General features: G+C 54.2%; 1 protein-coding gene across 4 annotated transcripts; it reads right to left on the reverse strand.

The window, feature by feature from the left end:
* Positions 1 to 4651: 4651 nt before the first annotated feature.
* LOC103094578 (uncharacterized) lies at positions 4652 to 11054 on the reverse strand. Of its 4 annotated transcripts, none has more exons than XM_056809763.1 (4): positions 10928 to 11054; positions 8170 to 8215; positions 5799 to 6473; positions 4652 to 4818 (listed from the first exon to the last, which is right to left on the reverse strand). In XM_056809763.1, the coding sequence occupies exon 3, from the start codon at positions 6409 to 6411 to the stop codon at positions 5806 to 5808; it is 606 nt and encodes a 201-aa protein (XP_056665741.1). In that variant the 5' UTR covers positions 6412 to 6473; positions 8170 to 8215; positions 10928 to 11054; the 3' UTR covers positions 4652 to 4818; positions 5799 to 5805. The 4 variants fall into 4 exon arrangements, with proteins under 4 accessions (XP_056665741.1, XP_007506212.1, XP_007506214.1 ...); XM_007506150.3 differs by lacking the exon at positions 10928 to 11054 and adding an exon at positions 9069 to 9223; XM_007506152.3 differs by lacking the exons at positions 8170 to 8215; positions 10928 to 11054 and adding an exon at positions 7885 to 8141.
* Between the last annotated feature and the right edge of the window lie 1271 nt (positions 11055 to 12325).

A 12325-nucleotide genomic window follows, 5' to 3' on the forward strand; every position in this document is an offset into this window, starting at 1 on the left:
TTTCTTACCTATGCTCTGCTTGCCCAGAGCTCTGCTTGGACCCTGAAGAAGGGAAGCCTTTCAGATTAAGCACCAACTTTGAGTTTATAATCAGCCACCTTCTCCCCTATAAATGCCATTACACCCTGAATCCTTGTCCGTTTTATCTCTGGAGATATCGGAATAGCTGAACCTTTACTCCACAGGAAAGATGAGTTAAACTGGAGAAGTGAGAAAGGGTCCCAAATGTGACAACCCAACAGCAAAGAAACAATTATTTCCCAACATGCATTGGAGCCGATCTCCCTCTCGCATTTGGTAGTGGTGACATTTCAGGCAAGGTTCTTGAACTTAAAGAAGCTCTAATTCCAACACAAGAACAGTGAGCCTCTAGCTTTAGAAATTGAGGCCCCCTTCTCTTTAAAAAGTCCAAAGATGCTCCTGAACTGCCTCTAATGATAGCTGAAGGTGGAAGGATGACAAGGCAGGAAGGATTTATCCCTCTATGCAAAAAAACATGCTAGAATCCCTGGGGAAGGGAGTAGGCGTTGTTCTCTAAAGCTGGAATGATCACTTGTCACTAGGCCCATTCCAACTCTGTGCCCAAGCCCTGGAACTCACTAGAAACTTAGCTCCTGAAAGAAAAGGCAGCAAAGTGTCTCCAGGACTCAACTGTGGACATGCAAATGGGAATAAATCCAGTGTTTGGTTTGCCAGATTCACCCTCCATATTGTTATAAACCCACTTATGACTAGAGAGACCCTTGATTCCTCATTTCCTAGAGTTAAAGCATGGGGCATGGGTAGAAGTGGCCCGTTCAACCAATCAGCAGGCCGTCGCACAGATCCATACCATTACAAAGTGGCCTGCCCCAAAGGTCATATTCCTTCCTATTTGGGGCACGAGAATATTTTAGGGTAAGAATCCAGATCTGAACTCAGCTCAGGCATTGTGCTCGAGTTTGCATTAAGTAATTTCCAGGGCCACCTGAATTTTAGGCATGGCAGCTTCTTTGGCCTTTGCATCTCAGCCTTTTGAGCCTTTGTACTCATTCTCAATCGCTGATCACAGCTTTTAGGATCCTTCTCCCCTCTACTTGGCCACAAGCCCCTGGATTGACAGAATGACAGTAGGGACACGTCATCACTAGGACCACATGAGTATGATGGGAAATCTGATTCAGGGGCTAGTAATGCCACACACTTAGAAATAAACAACATCGGAAAAATCATCTGATTTTTTTTCAAGCATCGCCATGTAGCTGATGAAGATGGAGCGAGACGGTTGCCTTGGGATTTTTTTACAAACAGAAGAGAAATAACCAGAAGAAGACTTGGTACATATATATGCATGGAAAGCAATCTCTCCCAACATGGGCTGCAGTTAGGAGGAAGGCAGCCTCTTTTTCTTGAAGAATTCCTTGGGCTTTTTGGAATAAGAAGAAAGAAGCCAAAGACAGGGAAGGGTCTGGCCCCCGTCCCCACTTACTGAGGGCAGCGTGGAGTCCCCGCAGTGCTGGGCTCTTGGCTCTTCTGCTCACAGAAGGGGCAGCTTTCCCAGCTCCCTTGGGGTGCCAGTGGCAGTCCAGACAGAGGCCTCGTTGGGGAGGAAGGAGGAAACCAGGACCTGGGTTCGAAACACAATGGTGACTCATAATGCAGGTACAGGAGGCGAACACTGGGGATGAGGGAGGAGACTTGGGCTGTGGATGATGCTCCCTGCAGGTTGGTCTAGTTTCCCTTCTGGAGACAGGCAGGTGGCCCCCTCTTTGTAGGCCCAGGCTCCTCATCCCTTCACTTCTCTCCCAGGGACGCCCCTCCTCGGGGCTGGACGTCCTGGCCAGCTCATCCCTCCCTTTCTAAACCAAAAGGCAGTGTGGCCAGTGATGTGGGGAGGAGGCAGAGGTGGGACGAGGAGGAATCTCTGTGGGGAGGCTGTGAAAAATGACCAGGGGGTCCATCTTCCAGGGAGGCAAACTGAGGCCCAGGGAGGGGAAGGGGCTGGCCTCAAGTCATACATGAGAACTTAGATCTAGAATTTGACCAAAGCCAATTATCATTTCAACCCACTCATTTTACAGAGAAGGAAAATGAGGCCCAGGGAAGATAGATGATGGCTTGCCTCAGGTCACCCAGGGAATTAAGAAGAGGGAGGATTCGAACCCATCGATAATGAGAGAGAGAGAGGGAGAGAGAGAGACACAGAGAGAGAGAGACAGAGAGAGAGAGAGAGAGGGAGAGAGAGAGACACAGAGAGAGAGACAGAGAGAGAGAGACAGAGAGAGACACAGAGAGAGGAGAGACAGAGAGAGAGAATGAGAGAGGGAGAGAGAGAGACACAGAGAGAGACAGAGACAGAGAGAGACAGAGACAGAGAGAGACAGACAGACACAGATATATATGGGGGGGGAGAGAGAGAGGGAGGGAAGGAGAGAGAGGGAGAGAGACAGACAGACAGACAGACACACACACACACACAGAGACACACACACACACAGAGACAGGGAGAGAGGATGAGCCAGAGACAGGGAGAGCAGCCTTTAAGAATGCCTGTGGCCCCCCTCTCTGCTCCGCACAGGTTGAGGAAGCCCCTCTGCGGGCTCCATGTAGCTGCAGACGGACGGTCAGAGGTGAGGCCAGGGGGCTTGCTCCCCCTTGGAATGCCACCCAGCTGGCCCAGAAAGGCATCCCCGGCTCTGTGGTGTGGCCCTTCCTACTGGCTTGCCAGTCTCTCCACTTATTAAGAAGCATTTGTTCAGGGCTGCCCCGGCCCCAGGCCCTGGCCTAGGCACCAGCACCGCCGAACAGACAGGAAAGGGGCTGCCCCCAGGGTCCGGGGGATCCTGCTGCAAACAGAAGGAGGAGCAGGCCTGCCTCCAAGCTGTGTGGCTGTTTCAGGGGCCTCCTCCTGTCCAGTGTCCTGGAAGGTGACAAGGGGACACTTGACACTCACTCTTCTAGCTGCTTCTGGGCAAGCCGACCTGGGTTTTAGGCCCTGCCCCGTGGCCACCTAGGTGGGGGACAGTGGGTGGCCCATTCTCCTTTGGACTGCAGCGAGCCTCGGGTTCCTCCTGTTTCCAATGCCTGCTGTAGGGGCCCTCACTTGGGAATGCCAGCATTAGAAATGCAGATTCCCCCCTTTCGGTGACAAAATGGGACAAGCGTATCCGCTTTTCTAGAACCGTAGCAGCTCAAGGCCCTGCCCCTGCCCTTCCCCATGAGGCTCCTGGCAGCTCCCAGAGATGGGGCAGGAGGTAGATTGGCCTAGGACAGTCATGGCAAACCTATGGCACAGGTGCCAAAGATGGCACGCAGAGTGCTCTCTGTGGGTATGTGGCCACCCCCCCCACCCCGAGTTCCTCACTAGAAAGGCAGAGGGACTCAGATGGAACTGGAACCCTCCCCCTCTCCACTGCTCCTGATGGCATTTTTTCCCATCTCCCCCCACTCTGCCCAGCAGCCCAATGGGGGCTCCCAGGGGATAGGGTGGGTGGCTCACAGGCAGCAGAAGTAGAGGGGACCAGAGTGCTTGGCCACTCCCCTCCTCTATCCACAAGCGCCTCTCATCACCCACCCCAATGGGAGCCCTTCCTCCTTCCCCAGTGTAGAGCAAGGCGAGGGCCTGGGGCTCTGTTTCTGGGGGGAGGCCAGCATGGCTCTGGGTCTAGGGGTGGGGGTGGGCAGGGCCTGCTCCTCCATCTCTAAAAGGTTCTCCATCCCTGGCCTAGCATATGCGACAGCATGTGGCAGCGCTTTAGGAAGGGTTGTTTGGAGAGCAGGCCCGCTGTCTGGGGGCAGGGGGAAGTACTGGGGCTCTGCCTCAGTCCGCCTGGCGAGGCCTTAGCCGTCTCCCACACAGGCGGGAGTGACCGCCTTGGCACTGGGGTGTCAGAGCTGATGGGGGGCTTCTCCATCTGGCAGCCATTCTGCTTCTGTCTTTGTCTTGCTCTTCCTGCCCTGCCCTCTACCTTCCTCTCCCCAGATCATGGCCTCTTAAGTGTCTAACATTCTCTGGGCTGAGAGAAGCTTTGCCCCAAGGAAACACCGACTGCTCTGAATAAGGCAGCGGCTTCTCTGGCTTCCGGAAGGCCTGGCCTGGACGTGGGCCTCAGGGCTGCCTACCGGAAGAGGACTACTGCAGGAGATCAGAGGAGGCCCCTTCAGGAGGGTCCTGCAGCCTGCCTTGGGGGGTCCTTCTTGGCACCCATGCTGCTCCCTCTCTTCCCAAGGGAGCATGGCATGTGGGAATGGGAAGAGTTGCCCATCGAGCCCACCCCCGCCCCAGAGAAGTAGGCCAACCTGAGAAATGGTCCTCCAGGCCACATGGAGGGAGAAGCTTCAAGACCCCCCGTGAAGACCGGAGGAATGAGTCAGTGGATTCGCCATCACTGACCCCCTTTGGTCTGAAGCCTCTGTGGGCCATGGCTGGCTTCTCGGGAAGCTGCTTTTCAGCGGAAGAGAAGCTCTCGTGTGTTGGGGCCTCCTAGAAGTGTGCGTGTTTGAGTGCTAAGCAGGGACGGGCTACCGCAGAAAACGAGGCTGAACGTACTATTTCAGCAGCAGCTCGTGGGCAAGTACCACTTGCATGGCATGTGGAGCAAACAAGCACTGTGCCGGCACACAGGAGGGCTACCCAGAGGCCTCGTTGGAGAGAAAGCAAGGAGACCATCGATGCACTTCACAAACATTTTTTTATTCTTTTTTTATCTGCTATAACTGGAACAACATATTTTCTTCTGTTCTGGAACTTCATCACCATCTTCAGTTTTCTGCTGCAGAAGGTGTGTAGAACAGAGACACACAGGGGAGTCGCCGGAGAACCCCGACTGCTCTTAAAACCTGCAATGGAATGAGAGCCAAACGTAGGTTAGGCCCGTGGCTGTCACAACACCTAGCTTGAGAATCGTACAGAAACTCTACAGAAAGAAAGCCACAAGTACACCACGTATACAGGACGCACAGCTACACGACTACGGAAAGATGACAAGCACTCCGTGACCGCTGGCAGAGAGAACCCACGGGCTTTGCTCTCTCTTTGGCTGCCATCTAGCACTAACTGAAACAGCAAAGAGAGTTTCGGGAAGCTGGAGGAGAATTCTGGGACTGGTTCTGTCTCGTGCCCTCCTGGTGCAAGGCCTTATGGGTGCCTGCATCTGGGCTTGGAGTGAAGGCATTTAGGAGTAGAGGGCAGGCAAGCTGTGGTGCTCTAGGTCAGTGATGATGACCCTATGGTGTGGTCACCAAAAATGGCAGGCAGAACCCTCTGTGGGCCCACAGCTTCTACTCCCCCTTCAGTTCATCTCTAGAAAAGCAGAGGTACTCATGTGGAGCTGCTCCCTTCCTCACCTCCCCTGTGCATGAGAATACTTTTTTATATCCTCTGCCCCTCAGCTCAGCAGCCCAATAGGAATGTACAGGAGATCCGGTGAGTAGCTCACAGGCAGCAGAGCTGGAGGGGAACAGAGAGCTTAGGCCACTCTCCTCCCCCTCTACCCTCGCTGATGACATTCCTACCTTCACCCAGCCCTCTGCCCAGTAGCCCAATGGGGGCACTTTCTTACTCCCCTGGTTTGGGTAAGGAGACTGGGGTGTACTCAGCACTTGGAGCAGGGGTGAGCACAGCACTCAGACTGCGGGGTATGGAGGGGCCCTGCACTCTGTCTCTAAGCAGTTCACCATCACTGCTCTAGGCAATACTGCCTGAGACCATGTGGAGTCAGTATTGCCAGGCAGGAAAGCTCACTGAGGGAGGACAGAGAGACAGGAGAGGCAGACAGTCAGACACACACACACACACACACACACACACACACACACACCTTGCTCCTAGGCATAGTCCTCGAAGATCCACTCCCGGTTGACACGGCAGATGGTCCCACACTTGGGAGAAGAGCAGGTGGGGCATGGCGAGAAGCAGCCAGGACATTCCCTCTGCAGGCAGTCACAGAGGTCACCATTATTGACATTCAGAATGCCACTGGAGCCGGCGTCGTTACTTGGGCCAAGGTAGTTGCTGTTGCTGACGTCAGTGCCACTCTGGGAAAAGCGGCCAGTCTGACTGATGAAGCTGGAGACGCTCCGGCCTCTGGAGCTGGTCTGACCAAGGGGGCCGATGGTGCCACTGGAGTGGGCACTGGTGCAGGTGCTGATCATGACGGAATAGCCACTCCTGGCTGGGTGACTGACTTTGACACGGGGGCCAGTCTGGACCTGGCCTTGGGTAGTGGGAGTGCTGCCGCTGCCAGTGGCTTCTCCCTCATTGGTGGTGTTCTTCTTCTGAACTCTTCTCTTCCTCCTGGCCTGGACTCTCACCTGATGCTCTTCTTTGGCCTCCTTCTTCTTGGCCAGCAGCCTCTGCATCCGCATGATGCGGACAGATCTTCTCACAGGCATAATCTTTGTGCCTTTGGCAACCTGAGAGCGGGTAATCATTTTCCTTCCCTGGAAGGCAGCTGCTTTGTTACCTCAAGAACTCTTGGAAGGGTCTTCTGGACCTTGGGAAGGACAGCAGGCACAGATGGTCACTACAGGAGTCTGTCTACACAGAGGGTCCTCAGATTCAGGGACTGAGAAAGCCCAGGGGCCCAGGGCCCTGGCCAGCCATGGAGCCTCACAGTCGGCCCCCTCAAATCGGGGTCCTTGAGCACCTCCCCAGAGGAGGCAGAGGACCATGTGGAGGAAACCAGCCTGACGAGGGCCCCCTGAAAGGCTCAGGGCACGTGGCCTCTCTGTCCTCTGCTTGGTCTTTCCCTCCTCCCCAGTTCTCATTCCCACCCTTGCCTTCAGCCCTGTCTGAGGATGAGGAGAATCAGCCCCAGGCCCGAACAGGCTCCCCCAGCCACTCCACAAATCTCCTCTTGGTTTAGGTCTTGCTTCCCTCCTCTTGCCTGGATGCCCAGTGGGGGGCATCTATTGTCCCAGCCCTCAGTGGGAACAGCCAGCCTGCTGCTTCCTCCCCCCACCTTCAACCCCCCCTTGTACCTCATGCACAGGGGAGCCCCTCATTCTGCATCCCCCCAAATGTGCCGGCCTAGACATTCAGACCCCTTCTGCAGAGAACTGTGGATTCTGCCAGGTCTTGGAAGTATCAAATCTGGGAAAGGAGCCGAGGCTAAAGATGGGAGCTTTGGGGGACCTGAGCTAAAGAAAGGCCAAGGGCCAACCTCCTTGTTCTCCTTGCTCCCCTTCCTCCTTCATCTTTGCTCAGCCTGAACGTGACCCTCAGGTCTCCCCTGTTCCTTTTTACCCACCTGGCCCCCTGTGTGCTCCCCCTGCCTACTCACCCCATCTCTGCATGGGCGTCCTGCAAAGAAGGGGCTGTCCTCCATGCCCCTGGCCCTGTGTGCCCATTCACCCTTGGCAATCTCATCCACTCTCATCCTCCGGTGCCTTCTGTGAAGCTCCTCCCAAGCCTCTATCTCCATCTCAGGCCTCTGTGACATTTCCAGCTGGCATCTCAAGCCCAGCTAGACCAAAGGGACCCCGACGTCTTCCCTCCTGAGCCTGCTCTCCTTCCCCCTTTCTCCCTCCCCTCCCCAACACCCCGTCTCCTCCCGTGGCCTTGAAACCTTGGAGCCACTCTCGTCTCCCCCTTCTCTGTCACCCCCAATGCCCGCTCCCTCTCTCCCACAGCGTCTCGCATTCTCCCACCCTGCCACCTGAAATCTGGAGCAGGGCTGCTTAACCGGGGCCCTGGAGGCCCCCAAGAAGCCCACGGATACCTTTCAGGGAGCCAGGGAACTCGGATGGAGAAAAACCCAAGACACAGACTTCTGGGAGCATTTGGTGCCATCTGGAAAGCCCAACAGCCACCTTATGCCCAGAAGAGGCTCCTGGACGTCAGCAGTGTGGCCCTGGGGTGCCCGAGCCCAAGGAGGCTCCCGTCCGGACAGCGGTTCTCCCTACCTCTTTCATCTGACCTCCTTCCCTCCGAATCCTCAAACGCTGACTGACGAGCCCTCCCAGAGGCAGGGAGACCCAGAGATGCCCCTGCCTCACGGTCAAGGCCAGGAAACCAAAGCAGAGCAAGGCTTAGCCTGGAACTGCCCCCAGAGCTTTGCTACAAAACAGCTAGGGGAGGAAGGGACCAAAGGAAGCCCTGACCAGGCCAGTGCACTGACTGGCTGCAGACGCCAACACCCCGGGGCCCAGGTCTTGCCACCCCCTCTGGCTTTTCGCTGCCATGGGTACCTTGGTTTTGGAGTCTCCTTTCAGCCAAGTCTTTGTCGTGGACAAACTGGAAAAGAAACAGACACGGGTGTAAATGAGTGGAGTTTTGCCAAACCAGGGGAGCCCCAAAGGGACCTCCCCTGCCCTCGGAGGGCTCCCCATCTGAGAGACCACAGAGGGGCCCACGGCCACGGGCACGCACTCCCCCTGACAGCTGTCCACTCTGCAGGCTCCTCCCCTGTCCCTACTCTGTGCCAGGCACTGGGCTAGCTGGGCCCTGGGGATCCAGAGAGAGGAACAAAATGGTTCTGGCCCTCAGGGAGCTTCTGTTTCGCTGGGGTTCCCCCTGCCCCCTGGGGGACACCCAGAACACTGGTTTCCTCACAAGGCTGGAGGGACTTGGATCTCTCCACTCCCAGATGGCCCTTGATCAAAGGGCAGAGATTCCTTTGGCTTCTAAGCATCCGTTTTGCTAGTCACAGAGCAGCCCATCTTGTGTGCTCCTTCTCTAGAAGGAGAAAGAAAGGCTAAAGGCTCTCCTTGCTCTCTGGGGCTTCATTCGTTCCAGGAACTCAGGGCTAGAACTCGGCTTTCCTGATTGTCAGGGCAGTGCTCTGCCCGCCCTTGAGAGGCTACAAGGAGAGGAATTTGGGGTGGGGGCGGCCTGGGTCTGCTGTAGGGCCCAATCGGGCTGCCCCTTCCCACCCTGGACCTGGATGGAGGTCTGGCTGGGCCCTCTGCGGGAGCCCTCGCAGAGTCCAAGGGCCCAGCAGGTGCAGGGCCATCTCCCGGGGCTCCTGGCACCAAGCTAATGGGGGCAGCTGGCGGGGGGCTGGCAGGCAGCAGCCCCACCGGGCTCCCCTTCTTGTCCAGCAATGGACAAGGGGTCACCCCCGTCAGTGAGGGGCCACCTCTCTCACCTGGCCGGAGATTCCTCCAGGGCTCTCTTTCCCTACTGCCACCTTCACGAATACATCCCACGGGCACCCCCGTCCGCAGGCAGCGCCTAAGCTCAGAGCCCGACCTCTTCCTCCACTGCCAGTGTGGCCAACACAATGAACTGAATCAGTTCCTAACTGTTCCTCTCCTGTCGCATCCTCAAGAGCTCAGTGCCCGACCCCTTCCTCCCACAGCAAAGATTGCTACAACAATTCAGGAAATAAATAGGATTCGAATTCCTCACATCACATAAAACTGAGAATGCAAACCCTTTCACTTAGATTAAATACTTCAGAGAAAAATTAATAAATAAATAAAAGCAATTATTCCTTGCACAATTAAATAAATAGAATTCAAATTCCTTACATCACATAAAGCCGAGAACCCAAACCCTTTCACTTAGATTAAATACTTCAGAGAAAAATTAATAAATAAATAAAAGCAATTATTCCTTGCACAATTAAATAAATAGGATTCGAATTCCTCACATCATTGTATCACCTCACCTCAGAGCCCAGCCTCTGGATCCAGTAGCAATTATGAATAAAATGTTAAATAAATAAAATCAGAGCTACGTGTATCCCACTGCATCGCATAAACCCAAGCCCTAACCTGTGTACTCAACAATGATTATTCCCTGAAAAATAAAATGAATCGAATCCTCATTCCTCCTCTATGGCTGTATCCTCTAGAGCTCCACGCTCCAGCCTCTTCCCTCACTAGCAATTGTACATAAAACAATTAAGTCCAATTAGAACTGGTCCTATAATCTCCCAGCAGCCTGGTCACTTTTTCCAGTGGCAGGTCCTCACAGAACAATTAAATAAATAAAACCTTAATTCTCCACGCCATATCTCATCGTATAAACCTGGGCCCTGCCACAATCATCTCATAGTAATTATTCAGCACGCAAATGAATAAAATCACAAGTAATTCTATGTACGGCACTGTAAAAAGGTAGTGCTGAGCTTGACGCCTTCACCCCAAAGAAATAATGCAGAGACAAATGCAGGGAATAAAATGAAAATCCATCATGTGGCCGAGCACCTCAACCCCGTCACTGAATGCTGTTTGCTCAGAAAACACTTAAATAGTAAAACTAGACTTCAGGCTGAAGTAGGGCATCCTAGAGAACTTAGGGCTCCAATTCCTGCCCGCCTGCCCACATTCATTTTTTTCTTTTTCTTTCTTTCTTTCTTTCTTTTTTTTCTATTTTTTAACTGCCATACATTTATTATTCCTGGAAAGCCTCAGTAAGAAAAATCCTCAATAATAGGTAACATCCCATCGAATAAGAGCCAGAGCCTCAGCCCCATTCCTGCAATAGCATTTACTGATGAACAAAATTAGAATTCAGGACACTGGGCTGCATCCCTTAGAGCCGGCCCCAGCCCTTTAATGGCATAGTAATTATTCACAAATCTATTAAACAAATCAAAGAAAAATGAAGCCAATCCTATTACAAGAGCCGAGCCCCTTCCTCCAACTGCAGGTATTCCCAGCACAATTAAATAAACAAACAAATATATATATATATATATATATATATATATATATATATATATATATATATATAGGATTTTAATTCCTCCTAGAATATCCTAGACCACTCTAGGAAGCCCTGCACAAACCTCCCCTCCCCCTCTACTGAATGGCTGAGGGCCTCATTGCCTGGTGGGGGAGGCCCTGCAAGGACTGTGGCAGCACCTCGAACTCAGGCCCTGGGAGCCTAAATTCAGTGGCTGCAGGGCCCCCAGACGCTTGTGGGGCTCCCCTCCCCAGCCCCCTGGCCCTCCAACTTCCCCCCACAGGATAGAGGAGAATAAAAAGTGAGGCCTACCTTTAGGAGAAGTCTCTCAGAGACACCCTTCCTCCAGGAATCCCAGCAGAGAAAGGAGGAGGCGGCTTGGCCCCCTGGAGCTCAAGTCTGGGAGGGAAGCACAAGGAGTGGCAGTCAGAAGGCAGGGGGAGATACAGGGCATCCCCTGGGAGGGAGGAGGAGGAGGAAGGGGACAGAGATGGCTCCACCCCCTCGAGCAGGAAGGTGGAGTCAGGTTGCAAAGGGTCGGCCAGGAGACCCTGCCCAAGTTGCAGGGGGGAGGGATTAGACTGGGGGGGGGAGGACTAACCCTAATACACACTGAGAAATAGCAGAAGCAAAACTGTAGCTACATCCCAGGGCTGCACAGCGGGGGTCCACGAGGCTCTCAGGGAGCCTGTCCCGTCTGCTCCTCAGTCCCCCAGGCCCAAGGGAATGGGGTGCTCCTGCTGCATGAAGCACCTGCCAGGGGCCTGCTCTGGGGGACAAATGCAGAGGGGAGGGGGTCCCCAACTCTCACCTGTGCCTGGAGACAGTCCAGTTACAGAAGTTGGCTGCCTCTGTTTGCAAAAATCCTTCAGTCAGCCCTTCTTCCGTCTAGCAGCAAGTCCCCCAAATGCTCAGTCCTCGGCCGCAGCTCGGATAGTCAGGGCTCCAGCCCCTTTCTCCAATAGCAACTGCTCAGAGAAGGACTCAAGTCACCAATGAAGTGCCCTCGCACCTTCTCCATCTCTGAGCCCCAGCGCCTTCCATTCACAGCAATCACTCGGAGAACAATTAAGTACAATTATCATTTGTGGTATCATACGACGGCATCATGGGAAGCTCTGAGCCCCAAGCCCTTCGCTGATGGCAATTATGCCGAAAACAACTGAGAAATCAAAAGCAAATTCCTCCTAGAATAACGCCCTTAGAGAGCTCGGAGCCCCCAACCCCTCCATCCAAAGGCAATTACTCATCACACAAAGAAGTGGAGAAAATCACGCGGCATCTTCCACCATGCCATCGTGGCCAGCTCAGAGGAAAATGCCCGGGACGGGTCCTCCTATCGGCCAGTTTGGGGGCCCCGCTTTGGGGCGAGGATACCCAAAGTGTGCAGGGACACAGACCAGCCTGGGGAGAAAAGACTCTCCTGAGACGGCCGCCTCCTCCCTAAGGACCTTGTCCGGTCCTTGGGACTTCCTGTGGCTATCGCACATGTGCTCACATACATGTGCATACACATGCACGTGCACCCACACACACACGCACGGTTCCCTTTCACCCCCTTCACTCTGACCCACAGCCCAGCCTGTGCCACACATTTCCCAGCAGCCCACGGCCGGCGGGCATGTTGGCCTGTCAGCACTCAGCTTGGCTCATCCTTCCGCCAGTCCCCCAGTCCATTGCTCAGCTCGACCCTGAAGCCTTGCATCAGCT

This window comes from Monodelphis domestica, chromosome X (assembly GCF_027887165.1).
Source record: "Monodelphis domestica isolate mMonDom1 chromosome X, mMonDom1.pri, whole genome shotgun sequence".
Classification (NCBI taxonomy): Eukaryota; Metazoa; Chordata; class Mammalia; order Didelphimorphia; family Didelphidae; genus Monodelphis; species Monodelphis domestica.